Source organism: Cololabis saira, chromosome 13, assembly GCF_033807715.1.
Source record: "Cololabis saira isolate AMF1-May2022 chromosome 13, fColSai1.1, whole genome shotgun sequence".
NCBI lineage: Eukaryota > Metazoa > Chordata > Actinopteri > Beloniformes > Belonidae > Cololabis > Cololabis saira.
The window spans coordinates 39,171,591-39,187,592 of NC_084599.1; the positions used below are offsets into that span (position 1 = coordinate 39,171,591).

Sequence of the window (16,002 nt, forward strand, 5' to 3'; positions counted from 1 at the left end):
TCACAGCAGGTTACGCCCACTGAGTGACAGAAAGACTGAGTGTCAGAAAGACTGAGTGGCAGCGTAAACTTTCAGTTTGAGCAACTGGAAAACATCTAAAATGGGAAAGAGCTGTTGTGCGATCGACTGTACTCATAGATTTAGCAAGAAATTGGAGTTATCGTTTTACAGACTGCTGAAAAATAAGCTTAAGAGAGACAAATGGATCACTGCAATTCACAGAAACAACTGGATCCCAGGCACCGAAACGTGGATTTTCGGTTCCCATTTTGTATCAGGTAATGTTGGTTTTTTGGGTAGCTAACGTTAAACGGTCAAATCATAAAGTTCGGTGTCCTCATCATTTTAATTTCTACAACAAATCCTGCCTTGAAGTCGGACCAAGCGTCAAGACTTTTATATGTCTTCAAGCTTTGCTTCGTGTATTAACCCGGCGTAGAAAATAAGTACATATAAATATCAGGAAACTGGATTTGTGGCCAAATATTAATGTCCATGGACCACTGGTTCTTGGTAACTGTACCAAATATTAATGTCCATGGACCACTGGTTCTTGGTAACTGTACCAAATATTAATGTCCATGGACCACTGGTTCTTGGTAACTGTACCAAATATTAATGTCCATGGACCACTGGTTCTTGGTAACTGTACCAAATATTAATGTCCATGGACCACTGGTTCTTGGTAACTGTACCAAATATTAATGTCCATGGACCACTGGTTCTTGGTAACTGTACCAAATATTAATGTCCATGGACCACTGGTTCTTGGGGTAACTGTACGGGTCACTGTCAAGTCCAACTGCCTTTAATTTAAGCCGATAATCGGCTGGTATCCCGTCTTCTCCACTAGTTGCAGCTGTTTTTGCTGATGTTTTACCACTCAGTGCGAGTAAAGGGGAGTGGTCCAGTGGGAAGTAACGTCAATGCAGACCCTCTATTGCCGTTGGTCTTAATAACTACGCCCCCTCCACTTACGTAAACGGTTCTTTCATCTAGTCCAACAAATAGTTGGTTCTACCTTGGAACCGGTTCTTCTGGCCCGGAGCCAGTTCTTTGTCAGTGGAAACAGAAAGCCCGGTTCCAAATTCAGCACTGGCCCAGAACCAGCCCTGGAACCGGTTTGGTGGAAAAGGGCTGATAGTGAGGCCCCTAACCCTAACTACTACCAGGTGCCGGTTTCAGTGTGTTTCCCTGACAAATAAACATTATTAGGGCCCGAGCACTGACAGTGCGAAGGCCCAATTGTATCTGAGGAATTTTTATTTTCCTCGTTCTCGTTTTTCTTCCGAAGAAATGATGGCTTTTTTGCCCCAAAAGTCACCAAATTTTGCACCCAAGGCCTGGCAAAGAATTTGATATTTAATGGTTTGCATTAATGGGCGTGGCCTAACGGCTCAACAGCGCCCCCTAGAAAACTTTGTGCCTCAAGCCCCACGATACGGTTTGACGTACATGCACGAAAATCGGTACACACCTGTATCATGTCGCAACTTAAAGAAAAGTCTCTTGGTGCCATGGCCGAAACCGAACAGGAAGTCGGCCATTTTGAATTAAACTTGTAATTTTGGCGCAATTTATGCCATTTCTTCGGCCGTTAATGCGGCCCGAACCGTAACGTGCACCCAGGTGTGTTATACATCAAAATGTGTGTCTCCATCCTGTGACGACACGCATTACTTTTCTCAGTCAAAAGCGTTACCGTGGCGACGATAGATGCCAAAAAGTGCGCCCACCCTTCATCTGATTGGTCCATATTTGATAGTTCCTATTTTCTGCCATGACTTTTGAATGGTTTGACATAAAGACTCGTGGGTGGTGTCATCGGACTTAGTTTTGAGTCCTTGACTTTTATTGGTGCGCACGCGCGAGGGCCTGTTCATCACTGCTTTCAGCTTTAATTATTATTGATATTATTGTTTAAAACACTGCTTCTGGACCTCCAGGACCAGGTCAGGGTCTCCAGTCCTGAACCGCCCAGAGATGCTTTATGTTCCCCAGAGAGACCTTCATCCTCCCGGTCCTGGGAGGAGGAAGGATCCAGAACTGGTCCTGAGGGTCCAGCAGGTCCGGTCCAGGGGCGCCGGTACCGGTTCCTGTGGTCTGCACCGGTGTGCGGAGGCGGACCGGTCCCGGTATCGACCCCTGCGGAGGCGGACCCGCCGCCCTGCTGACGGCAGCAGCCGCTGGGCCGGGTCCAGATGTTTGCTGGTGCGTAAAGGGGCTTGTTGACTGACGGAGGATCAATGTCTCAAAGGTTGAGCTGCTGCTTCGCCGCTCGGCAGGACACTGACCTGAGCTCAGCCCCGACTGGACGCATCTGCCGGACCTGCTCAGGTAAGACCCGCTTTACTCCGTTTCCAGTCGGAACCGTGGAAATAGAGATGTGGTGTGTGAGGAAGTGATGCCAGAGTCTGAATTAATAAGCTCTGGGATCCAAACTCTAACTTCGTTCATGTTTACTGGCTCATTTCTTCTTTTTGCTTCGGATTTTATGGACTTTGAAAGTCAATAATTACTGATTTCCTTTGGCTGCTTCTTGTCTGTTAAGTAGAAGATAAATATAACTAATGGAAACTGTGGCCCAGAGGCCCCGTCTCGGTCCCTGGTCCGACCTCCAGGTCTGATGGTCCGGATCAGTCCTACATGTTAGTTCTCCACAGTTCCCGCCTTGCTCTTTTTTTCTTTCATAATAATATTTTATTGATTTTCAGTATTAACATAAGAGGTATAAATCAAAAACAGAATACAATACAAACAAAAACAAAAGAGAAAAAGAAAAGGGCAATCGACACCTATAGATACAACACAGTTACTATGTAAATTAAAAAAAGTTATATAGTGTAGTACACACCGAGCACATCAGAAGGTAAACTGAGTACAGCTGGGGGTTTAAAATCCAAAGAATCGCTTCCTTTATAAATCAAGGCAGATAGATCCCTGGGCAAATGGTCTATGAGAGGCCACCACATTTTCATGAAGTTATCTTCTCTATTTTTTAGTTTAGAGTCTTTCCATCGGAAGAACTCTGTAGATTTCTCTATACCATTGGGTTACTGATGGAGGTTTCTCATGAATCTAATTCCCGCCTCGCTCTTTAACCAGTGGCGGATCTAGACTTTTAACCTTTGGGGGGCCAAGGCTGTTTCAGGGGGTCCACAGACTATGACAATGAATTAGTTTCTCCAACAATCAATTGCAATCAGAGTCTCTTAATGTTGAAATGTATTAAGCACAGGAGATGAGATTGGTGTATATATAAATTTAAGTTTATTCACACTGTACAAAATGTAGAAAAGCAAAAAAAACAACAACGCAACAATTTTTTAACAAAAATGGTAAATGCACACACACACACCTACACCATTCAGTTACACACACACACACACACACACACACACACACACACACACACACACACACACCTACACCTTTCAGTTACACACACACACACACACAATCACTCCCACACAGTTACTCACTCACAAACAGAAACATGTAAATATAAACGGCAGCCCGAAGACGTTAATGTGGAGCGGCCGTTGGAAACTGACAGTGGTGATTCTGTACACGCCATGAGATTTATTTTTTTTGTCATTTACTTTTTATTGGTTTTGATTTTACATGTAAACAAACAAAAAGTCAAACAATTAACATGAAGACCTATAAATCCGAACAAATATCAAGGGGAAAGCAAAAGCGTACATAAGGGGACTGGTAAACACCTCCAGAAAAAGGAAAAAAGTACGTACGTAAAAAAATATTATGATAATCCAGTCTGAAATTACCTGAAGTCCGGTCTTGTGGTAGAGACATATGTAATCCACTTTTGCCAATTATCATTAAATGCCTCTTTTTGTGTTCTTAAATTAAAAGTCATTCTTTCCATTACATAGATGCTGTGACAATATCAATCCATTCATCTACACTAGCTGTCTCCCTCTTCAGCCATTTCTTTATTGATTTCTTACAAGCCACCAGTAATATTCTCAATAAATATTTATCTTTATTCCTCCATTCCAGTTCCTCTATATCCATCAAGTAAAACAAACTAAAGCCAAAAGTTATTTTTGTTTAAAACACAGTCTCAAGAATTTGATGTACTTGCAACCAAAATGGGGTCACAACAGGGCAACACCAGAATATGTGGTAGTGATTCGCCTCTTTGCTTCCACAACATCTCCAACAATCTGTCTGAGTAGAATATGATCTCTTCACACGCCATGAGATTTAATGTTAACGTTGGCTTGTAGCAAAACGATCTCCTATCTCTGAACACAAAAGTGATTTTAAAAAATGACTGAGGACTTTTAATTAAAATCTTCCTCTTCTTCTTTGGGGATTCTTCTTCTTCTCCTAATAAGGTGGATTACAACTCTTTGTGCTACATAGCGCCCACTACTGTACAGGAGGGACGTAGCAGTCGGGAGTCACTGATTTCAAAACGCAACTGGCTCCTTTCAACAAGATGTGCGTGGTCCCTGATATGTCAATCATCTGGGGGGGGCACATGGGGGGACCAATCAGATTCCAGGGGGTCCAGTGCTGCCCCGGCCCCCCCTGTAGCTCCATCTCTGTCTTCAACCAGGAGCTGCTGGAAGAACCTTACGGTGCAGTTCCTCTACCGACCACTAGGGGCGGGCTCCTAACATGAGCTCAGCCTGGTGAAATCAGCACCAGCTCCCTGCTCTTAAACCTGGTTCTGGACCGTTCCAGACCAACCTTGACCCGTCCGTGACTGCAGGTCCAGAAACCCGCGGGTCTGACTGAACGGCCTGGTAGAACCTCGGCTGTAGCTCCACACGTAAACGTGCTACTAGCTTCAACTCAGATCATCAGACGATAAAACTGCTCCCACAAGGCAGCAGTGATGCTTAAGTCTCTGTTTGTTTCTGTCATTTCTAAAATAAGAACTCAAATACAAAAAAAAAGAAAACAACAAATAAACATGAAGTTAATGCTAATATTGCATTAGACCAACATACAGGACTGTCTCAGAAAATTAGAATATTGTGATAAAGTTCTTTATTTTCTGTAATGCAATTAAAAAACAAAAATGTCATACATTCTGGATTCATTACAAATCAACTGAAATATTGCAAGCCTTTTATTATTTTAATATTGCTGATTATGGCTTACAGTTTAAGATTAAGATTCCCAGAATATTCTAATTTTTTGAGATAGGATATTTGAGTTTTCTTAAGCTGTAAGCCATGATCAACAATATTAAAATAATAAAAGGCTTGCAATATTTCAGTTGATTTGTAATGAATCCAGAATGTATGACATTTTTGTTTTTGTAATTGCATTACAGAAAATCACAATATTCTAATTTTCTGAGACAGTCCTGTATATAAACAAATATATTTATAATCAATATCTGTCGACTCCTACATGTATCAATACAGAGCAGTAGGCTAAATCAATTAAAATAAAAACTTTTCATATACTTTTTGTATATTGAAAACATTCAATATACTTTATAGACCTATTATGTATTTAAATTCTGACACATAAACACTCATACAATAAGATCAGACTTAATGAGCATCTTGTTCTTCAATATTTTTTTGTAATATTTGGTATGTACTGCACTCTTTAATTTCCATTTCCAAAACATTCCACAGATTAACCCCATAAACTGAAACACATCTTTGTTTGACATCCGTTCTGTTCTTTGTGTTTGTGAACTTACAGCTTCCTGTCAGTTCATATACACTTTGTCTTTGCTGAAGCAGCTTCTGGATACAGATTATTATACACCTTGTACATCAACTGTGATATTTTGAAATCAACAAGTTCATTAAATTTGAGCATCTGACAATTAATAAATCATTTTTATTGACTTTACGATTACCAAAGATTATATATTTAGTTTTATTTACATTTAATGACAATTTATTAACACTGAACCAATGTTTAAAAACGTCTAACTCTGTTTCCTACAGAAGAGTATTAGGGCCAGGCAGGATAAAAATAAAAATAATATTTTGGAGGAGGAAGATTTTTTTTTCATTATGCACTTCGAGAAAAAAGTCGAAATGTTGAGAAAAAAGTTGAAATGTCGAGATTAATGTTGAAGTACAATTTCGAGAAAAAAGTCAAAATTACGTGAATAAAGTTGAAATGTTGAGAAAAACGGCAAAATTCCGACTTTATTCACGGAATTTTGACTTTATTCTCGAAATTGTATTTCAACATTATTCTCGACATTTCGACTTTTTTGCGGAAAATTGTATTTCAACATTAATCTCGACATTTCGACTTTTTTCTCGACATTTCAACTTTTTTCTCGAAGTGCACAATAAAAACAAATCTTCCCCTCTCAAATATTTTTTCTTCTGCATGGCCCTAATACTATTCCGTAGTTTCCACTGTATCCAGCAGCTGTTCAAGATTGTTACCAGAGAGAAACAGGTTTGTGTTTGTGTTCTGATTGGTCCTCTGTCCAGGATGAGAGCTGCTGATTGGCTGTGGTCTCTGGCCCCCCTGGCCCTCCTGGTCCTGCTCTCCACGGCCCAACAAAGCGACATCTGCAGCGCCAAACCCAGAGACCTGCTGCTGGAGCCGCGATGCATCTACCGGCAGCCCGAGCCGGAGAACCCCGATGACCCAACGACGGAGCCCGAGGTCATCCCGGGGTCCACCAACCCCCGCGTCTGGGAGCTGTCCAAGGCCAACGGACACTTCGCCCTGTCCTTCTACAAAAAGCTGGCCACCAGCCGGACCCCCGACACCAACATCTTCATGTCCCCCATCAGCATCTCCACCGCCTTCGCCATGACCAAGCTGGGCGCCTGCGACCAGACGCTGGAGCAGATCATGAAGGTCAGGGGGGGTTTACCTGCTCTTAGGTTGCCATGACATCCATTAAGGACCAATCAGGGAAGATTACACATGATCCCTGGTCAATAAATAGAGTGCATCAACGTCACTTCCCCACTGGACCAGGCCACCTAACTCGCACTGAGTGGCAAAACATCAGCAAAAATGGCTGAAACTAGTGGAGAAGACGGGATAACAGCTGATTATCAGCTTAAATTAAAGGCAGTTGGACTTGACAGTGACCCGTACAGTTACCAAGAACCAGTAATCCATGGACATTAATATTTGGTACAGTTACCAAGAACCAGTGGTCCATGGACATTAATATTTGGTACAGTTACCAAGAACCAGTGGTCCATGGACATTAATACTTGGTACAGTTACCAAGAACCAGTGGTCCATGGACATTAATACTTGGTACAGTTATCAAGAACCAGTGGTCCATGGACATTAATATTTGGTACAGTTACCAAGAACCAGTGGTCCATGGACATTAATATTTGGTACAGTTACCAAGAACCAGTGGTCCATGGACATTAATATTTGGCCACAAATCGAGTTTCCTGATATTTATATGTACTTAATTTCTACACCGGGGAAATACACGAAGCAAAGCTTGAAGGCATACAAAAGTCTTGACGCTTGGTCCGACTTCAAGGCAGGATTTGTTGGTGAAATTAAAGTGATGAGGACACCGAACTTGATTTAACCGTTTAACGTTAGCTACCCAAAAATCCAACATTACCTGATACAAAATGGGAACCGCAAATCCACATTTCGGTGCCTGGAATCCAGATGTTTCTGCAAATTGCAGGGATCCATTTGTCTCTCTTAAGGTTGTTTTTCGGCAATCTGTAAAACAATAACTCCGATTTCTTGCTAAATCTATGAGTACAGTCGATCCCACAACAGCTCTTTCCCATTTTAGATGTTTTCCAGTTGCTCAAACTGAAAGTTTACGCTGTCGCTCAGTCTTTCTGACACTCAGTCTTTCTGACACTCAGTCTTTCTGACACTCAGTCTTTCTGACACTCGTGGGTGAAACCCGCTGTGAAGTCGAATCTGTGACGTCATGCGCATTCCCTTTATTCCTGTTTTTAGAGATTTTTACTGTAAATTCATCACAAATTGATCCACCAGACCAATCCATTGATCAGTTTCTTGGAAAAATCAACCTGCCAAAGTGACATCAAGAGCAGGTTACGAATTTAGATTCATTCCTCTCAATGGGAGAACTCCATGAAGCTCTCCAGCATATGCCCAATAATAAAGCTCCGGGCCCAGATGGTTTTCCAGCCGAATTCTATAAGGAATTCTGGAGCATATTAGCACCAACATTTTATAAAATGATCTTAAATGTTAAGGAGAATAAAAGTCTACCCCTTAAAAATGCACCCTGCTAATATTAGCCTTCTATTGAAACCAGATAAGGATCCTTTGCTCCCTTCGAGCTACCGGCCAATATCCCTTATAAATGTAGATCTCAAAATAATCAGCAAAGCTCTTTCCAAACGTCTGAAAAGAATTATCCCTTCTATTATACACCCGGATCTAACAGGCTTTATTAAGGGTAGACATTCTTCTACTAATACTCGTAGACTACTTAATATTATAGATCATTCGAAAATCAATAAACAGGAAACTACAATTATATCTCTAGATGCAGAAAACGCATTTGATCGGGTAAATTGCAAATTATTATTGGCAACTTTAAACATATTTGGATTTGGCAAATCTTTTATCGACTGGATAAAGATATTATATAGCTCTCCCAAGGCATGTGTAAGGACAAACGATCAAATTTCAACAGGCTTTAACTTGCAAAGAGGTACCAGGTTGCCATGGCAATGTAACTGCAGGCCCCGCCCCCTCCCTCTCTGCTGTGCTTCAGCCCCTCCCTGCAGCAGAGCTGGTACCAAACACGTCCCTCTCTGCTGTGCTCGTCCAACTCACGCGTCTCTGTCCGCAGGTGTTCCAGTTCGACACCATCAAGGAGAAGACGTCGGACCAGGTCCACTTCTTCTTCGCCAAACTGAACTGCCGTCTCTACCGGAAGAAGGACGAAACCACGGAGCTGATCTCCGCCAACCGCCTGTTCGGAGACCGGGCCCTCGTCTTCAACGAGACGTACCAGAACATCAGCGAGACGGTGTACGGAGCCAAGCTGCTCCCCCTCGACTTCAAGGTACACGCGCCCCGTAACTTTGGACCAGAACATTTAGGGTTCGGTCCGAACCAAGGCCCAGTCCCAATCCCCCCCCCTAGTCCTACTTTTCAGTCCTACCCCTAAATTTTGCGCGTTCCAGTGAGGGCAGTGGTGTCCCAATTCCTCTTTGCATCTAGGTCTAGTGGGGAAAACGAGGGCTAGTGTGTATGAATCTAACCCTTGAGAGCGAGGGTTTTCAGATACTGACTTCGCGACCGAGGGCCTGAGAAAATTTCCCAGAATGCTTTACGTCATCATTTGCAGACTGAATCAAACAAAAAAAACATGGCGGACATTTCTTATTTTTTAGTGAATAAAATCAATATTTTGAGTTAGTTTCTGCAAAATAATGCAGAAATATATATTTTACTTTCATAATATTCACTCAGTGAATGTATATAATCACTCGCTTGCCCGTTGTTGCGTTTTATCTTTAGATGTCATCAGAATAAAGGCTGATTTATGGTTCTGCGTTACACCAACGCAGAGCCTATGGCGTAGGTTACGCGGCGACGTGCGCCCTACGCCGTAGGCTCTGCGTCAATTTAACGCGGAACCATAAATCGCCGGCGGCTCTTCTCATCCCCAAAAACTTCGGAGCAAATTTCTTAACAGGCGTTATTTGGATAAACTGAGCCCAGGTTGAGGATCTTAACGGTTACTTTTACGCCTGAAAAAATATTAAAACTGAATAAAGTGGCATATTAACAGCGCTACAGCGGAAATTAAAACAGCTTTTAGCTCTGGGCTTCCTGATATGGTGTGACGTTTGTGCAAACGTAACCACGCAGTCGCTTACGTAAACCACGCAGTGACGTAGCAAGTGGTGTCCCAATCCCTAGGGAAGGTTACAAGGGCCCTACCGCTGTGGCTTCATTTTGAGGGCTAGTGGTAGAAAGTATTTTCGGGTGTGTTTCAGGTTTTTTTCAGGTTTTTTTCGGGTTTATTTTTGGGTGTGTTTCGGGTTTTTTTCTGGTGTGTTTCGAGTTTTTTCGGGTTTATTTTCGGGTGTGTTTCGGGTTTATTTTCGGGTGTGTTTCGGGTTTATTTCTGGGTTTTTTTCAGGTGTGTTTGGGGGTTTTTTCGGGGTTTTTTCGGGTGTGTTTCGGGTTTTTTTCTGGTGTGTTTCGGGTTTATTTTCGGGTGTGTTTTTCGGGTTTTTTTCAGGGTTTATTTTCGGGTTTTTTCAGGTTTATTTTCAGGTGTGTTTCAGGTTTTTTTCAGGTGTGTTTCGGGTGTATTGGGATTGGCCCCAACTCTGGTCCTCTGCTGCAGGTGAACGCAGAGAAGGCCCGGATCACCATCAACGACTGGATCGCCAACAAGACGGAGAACCTAATCCAGGACACGCTGCCTGCAGGGGCGCTGGACTCGGATACGGTCCTGGTTCTGGTCAACACTATCTACTTTAAGGTACCAGTACCAGTAAAGGAAGCAGCTTGATTCATGGTTGAAGTGTTGAACATCGTCTGCGTATAAGCGTCACCACATAAACGTGGGTGCCGCTCCGCCGAGGCGGCCGCCCGACACGCGACTTCCTGTCCGAGCTCTGACCGGCAGCTCTTCCCGCCTCGCAGGGTCAGTGGAGGAACAAGTTTGACAAGGACAACGTTTTCGCCTCAGAGTTCCACGTCAGCGAGAGCCGGACCTGCCAGGTCAACATGATGTACCAGGAGACCAAGTTCAAGTACAAGAACTTCCCCGACGACCAGGTGCAGCTGCTGGAGATGCCGTACCGCGGAGAGGACATCACCATGGTGATCGTGCTGCCGAGCAGAGACACGCCGCTGAGCCAGGTAACCACGGAGACGCCGGGCCGGGCAGACGTCCCATGACCCCCGTCTGCAAGTTTTAAAGGCTTTCTATTGGCGATTTTCCACTAGTACCTACTCGGCACACCTCGTCCTGGTTTGTTTTTAGACACCCAGGTGAGAAGTGGCCGAGACCCGCCTTTGCTGAAAATAAAAGTAACGCTGCAAACAGAAACAAACGCCGCTGCAAATTAAAGAAACGCTTAGCAAATAAAATAAACGCTGCAAACAAAAAGAAACGCTGCTGCAAATAAAAGAAACGCTGAAAATATAAAGAAACCCCGCTGCAAATAAAATTTAAAAAAAGACGCAAATAGAAAAGCCACAACGGAAGTGAATTACCAGGGACTATTTTTGCCGATGCACCGGTGTTGCACATTAAAAATTACACGTAGCGACGTTGAACACTAACCTTTTCACTTATTTTCTCGTTCGTTGTTCTTCTTATTCCTCGCTTTTCTTATTTCTTCCTTTTCACTCATTTCCTCTGCGTCGTCTTCTTCTCCTCTCACGTAAAAAACACAGGTGCATCAGCAAAAATAGTCCCCAGTAATTCACTTCCGTTGTGTCTTTTTTATTTACGTGGTTTTTTTTTTTATTTGCAGCAGCGTTTATTTTATTTGCGTTTCTTTTATTTGCAAGGCGTTTATTTTATTTGCAGCGGCGTTTCTTTTTATTTGCAGCGTTACTTTTATTTTCAGCAATGTCTCGGTCTCGGCCACCGTAGAAATCAGCTCGTAGCCGCGAGCGGCTGAGAAGAAACAGAGCGCCTGGTGGATCTGATCGTTCCTTATCGCCCGTCTACATCCCTTTTTTAATTCTCTCCTCAGCCACCAGGTTTATGAACATCTGCACCTCAGAGTTGGATCACCAAACAGACGTTTGCGCTTTATAATAAAATCGCTGCGAGTCGTTCTCGCGCTGATTTCCACTTCCTGATTCAAACGTCTGACTCCAACCCCCCGACCAATCGGTGGCGTGTATTGTGATGACGTCAGATATAGTGCCGACTCAGCACTCTTAGAACCTCGGCAGAATAGGTACAGAAAAAGTACCTACTCTGCACGGCTCCACCCGCCTCGGCCCGTAGTGGAAAAGTGCAAGACGGGGGTGTGGCGAGTAGAGGCGAGCTGAGTAGGTACTAGTGGAAAAGCGCAATTTGTTTCCTTTCCAGTCTCTCAACCAGTTTTTCTTATCAAGTAAATGTTTGTTTGTTTTTTAAAGTTTACTCACATGGCGAGGAGTCAATGACCAAAACGATGTTCTGGGTCTGAGTCTGATTAGAGTTACTTACCCTGCCTTTAATTAGGCTTAACTAAGCCGAGATCCTGGATTTTCTGTTTGGATCTTAGCAAGACTGGAAAATAAATACAGAATCCATCAAAGTTTAATAAAAGAATACGAGGGGCAGAAATATGCAGATGTTTGTAAATTACTATAAATGACGATACACTTTACTACACTCTACTACAAAGTCGTATATAAGTATATCATTTTCTCTGTGCTGGTCTTTTGAGGTGGAGGAGAATCTGGACCTGAGGAAACTCAACGACTGGCTGACCCAGATGGAGGAAACCAAGGTGTCGGTCTACGTGCCTCGCTTCAGGGTGGAGGACCACCTGAGTCTGAAGGAGAAGCTGCAGGAGATGGGACTGAATGACCTGTTCAACGCCGACAAGGCCAGCCTGCCAGGTGCTTCTACCGGGTCCCCGCTCAGCCTTAGGTCCGGGTCTGAGTAGGCGTCAGGTTCAGATTCAGAATCCTGCAGAATCCTGCAGCATCCTTCCCTTGAGTTGCTCCAGAGCATTTCTTCCAGCCTGGGATCAGTCCGGTTCCTCTGATTGGACCTTGATTTCCACGAGGCCGTACCAGCAGATGCAGAACAAACTGCCTCTGGATGCCACTGGACAGACAACCAATCAGAGAAGGGAATGATGTGATATAGGCGGAGCCACAACCAGACTAGTATCAATATCCAACATGCTGTTGACGGTTTTACAGTCAGAACTTGTTGATCAGAGGTTTAGGTAGCACTTCTGCAGCCATCTTGATTGTTTTGAATTGAGGCTTTTGAACCGTCCTCTGAGTCATCTCCTAAGCCCCGCCCCCGTTGAGCTTCAGTACGTTTTGTACCGGTGGAGATGGAGGAAGGGAGTGGAAACGTGGAAAAGTGAAGTCAGTTCGACACCGATGTGATTCTGCTCTAGTTTCCAAATATTATTAGAAAATGTTTTAATACTTGCTTTCATTCAATTTCTGCATGTTTTTTTGCACAATTTCCAGATATTTATTTCTTTTAATTTGTTTATATTTAAAGAAGTGAACTTTTTTATTTATATCGACTGAGACGTATTTAATGTTAATACTTTTTTGATTATTTAAAGTAAAAAATAAATGAGAATAATCAACTTTAGGCCGTCTGGCTATAAATAATCAAAATTTGAACCTTTTGGACATTTTTTTTCTTTCCTTTTTTGGACCTTAAATGAGGAAAAAATGGGAAGAAAATATAAAACATAACCAGGATAACTGCAGGTTAATTCATCTGTTTTTTTTAGTCCTGAAACAGGTTTTAAAACAGTGGGTCAGTTAATACTCTGGTGTGTCTGTCTCAGGGCTGCTGGAGGACGGCAGCGACGGCCTCTACATCTCGGACGCCTACCACAAAGCCTTCCTGGAGGTCAGTGACACGAGCCGCTGATCACATGAGCTTTCGGTTGCTGGTTGATGTTAATGCGACTGTGATGCACTTCACCTGTCCACCGGCCCGTCCCTTAGGACCGGTCCACCTCAGGGACCCCTACCGGGGTCACCGGCCCCCGGTGGTCTCGCTCTTAGGGTCAGTCAGGCACCCAAACCCAGAATAGGTGGGGAGGAGCCAGTGGAGGTGGTTTGGGAATCTGGTTAGGATGTTTCATCAAGGTGCAGACCCTGGCACAGACCCTGGTGCAGACCTTGAAGCAGGCCCTGGTCATGCCGGAGCAACTATTGGCGCTTTTACACTAGTACCTACTAGGGGTTTGCAAACAAGGGTACCTCACGATTCGATTCGATTTCAATTATTGGAGCTTCGATTCTTCGATTATACCGATTGTCGATTCGATTATTGGTGCCACGATTCTTCGATTATTGTGATTTTTAATGCTTTTTTCCATACAAGATTGATTTTGTCTTCATCTGTGGCTACATTTGTAAATAAATAGCCAATCAATTAACTCAGTTCCTCTAACAACACTCATTAAGTAAATAACAAGGTTTTTTGAACATTTGACATGTATTTTTCAAAGACACAAAATAATTTATTTAATGACTATGTAAACATTTGCTCTTTGACTTACTTAACTTTGACCAGGGAAAGCTGCACTTGCATGAGAGCGCCCTCTATTGGCGGAAAACACTGAAAACGGTCAAGCCCTGGATTTAATGAGTTCATTAATTCAAGTAAACAAGATATATGTACTTCCATCAAATTTATTTAGTGTAAACATATCTGCCATATAACATAAGAAATGTGCATTCTTGAAAATGAAATGATTCAGCAGCTTATTCAGTCTGGAATCTGGATAGGATAACTTAATAAAAAAAATAAATAAATAAATAATTAATCGATTCCAAATCGTCACGTGAGGCATCGCGATGCATCGACACATCGATGAATTGCACCCACCTCTAGTACCTACTCAGCCCGACTCGACTCGTCTTGCCCTCGTTTGTTTTCAATACCCAGATGAGAAGTAGGAGGTTGGAGTGAAGCTGCTGCGACGTATTTGATTGTTTGATCTAAACGGAGAAGACAACAACACTAAAGATGTAGAACCTGGAGGAGATGATAGATGTGCTGCTGGGTCTGTGGCTTGTGTTTGATATCAAGTTAAAAAATGAGAGTGAAAGAAGCTTCAAGCGGCTACGCTTTTTAACCTTTTTTTTTTGTCTCGGCGCTGCTGAAAAGTGCGTTTGAGCCGTGAGCAGCTATGAAGTGACAGAGCTCCTGGTAGATCTGGTCGTTCCTTATCGCCCGTTTAGATCTCTTTTTAATTCTCTCCTCAGCCACCAGGTTTATGAACATCTGCACCAAAGTCTGTTTGGATCACCAAACAGACTTTTGAGCTGCCATTGCCTGTCGAATAAAATGAACAAGAAGCTCCGTCAGAGTTGCTCTTTTGCTGATTTCCGCCTCCTGACTCAGACGTCTGACGACCCCGTCCCCCGACCAATCGGTGGCCTGTAGTGTGATGACGTCAGATACAGCGCGACTCAGCCGCTTAGAACCTCGGCAGAATAGATACAGAAAAAGTATCTAGGGGCTGAGTAGGTACCAGTGGAAAAGCGCCATATGTCTCTCAGATGGTGTAGGGACGTTGATGCCCCTGTTCCATCAACCAATGGTGCTGGTCCTGAGTCCAGATAGAGGGGCAGGGATGTGTCAGAGAGACATCCATCCATCATCTACACCCCGTTATTGCTGTTCAGGGTCAGTCTGTCCTAGCTGTCTCCGGGTGGACGGCTTGATTCCCCCGGACGGCTCACCTGTCCATCACAATGACTGCAGTTAGACCAGCAACCACCCCCAACCCTAGAAACTCCCCTGGAGGTCAGAAGCTACGTGAAGCACCGCGCCTGAAGGTGAATGAAGGCGTTTTCTGGTCCGCAGGTGAACGAGGAGGGCAGCGAGGCGGCGGCCGCCACGGCCGTGGTGGCGTACGGACGCTCCTTCAACTTCAACCGCGAGATCTTCCAGGCCGACCGGCCGTTCCTGGTGCTCATCAGGGAGTCCACCATCAATGCACTGCTGTTTGTCGGCCGAGTGGCCGACCCCTGCAACCAATAAAAACTTACCCACAGACGCGGCTGCCAGCATCACCTCTGCTTTCATTTCACAATCTTCCAATTAAAAAGATAAGAACTGTTTAAGAAGTCCATGTGTGACTGTTGTGCTTTAACGGGGCTCAGAGAGAAGATTGAGATCAATGTAGGTGAGTGTTAATCAAAGGATGTGCAGCCTCAGGGCCATTAAGACAATGATGGTCCCTTGGTCTTTGATGGACTCTTGGTCGTATATGGTCTACAGGTCGTTGGACTCTAGGTCGTATATGGTCTACAGGTCGTTGTTTGACTCTAGGTCGTATGTGGTCTACAGGTCGTTGGACTCTAGGTCGTATA

At 43.7% G+C, this 16,002-nt stretch overlaps 1 protein-coding gene across 1 annotated transcript; it reads left to right on the forward strand.

The window, feature by feature from the left end:
* Positions 1 to 2,215: 2,215 nt before the first annotated feature.
* On the forward strand, positions 2,216 to 15,756 carry serpinc1 (serpin peptidase inhibitor, clade C (antithrombin), member 1). The gene is made up of 8 exons (XM_061737292.1): positions 2,216 to 2,337; positions 6,453 to 6,828; positions 8,795 to 9,010; positions 10,307 to 10,444; positions 10,609 to 10,827; positions 12,360 to 12,534; positions 13,458 to 13,522; positions 15,494 to 15,756. Exons 2-8 carry the CDS (start codon positions 6,454 to 6,456, stop codon positions 15,668 to 15,670), a joined length of 1,365 nt encoding a protein of 454 aa, XP_061593276.1. The 5' UTR covers positions 2,216 to 2,337; position 6,453; the 3' UTR covers positions 15,671 to 15,756.
* Positions 15,757 to 16,002: the final 246 nt, after the last annotated feature.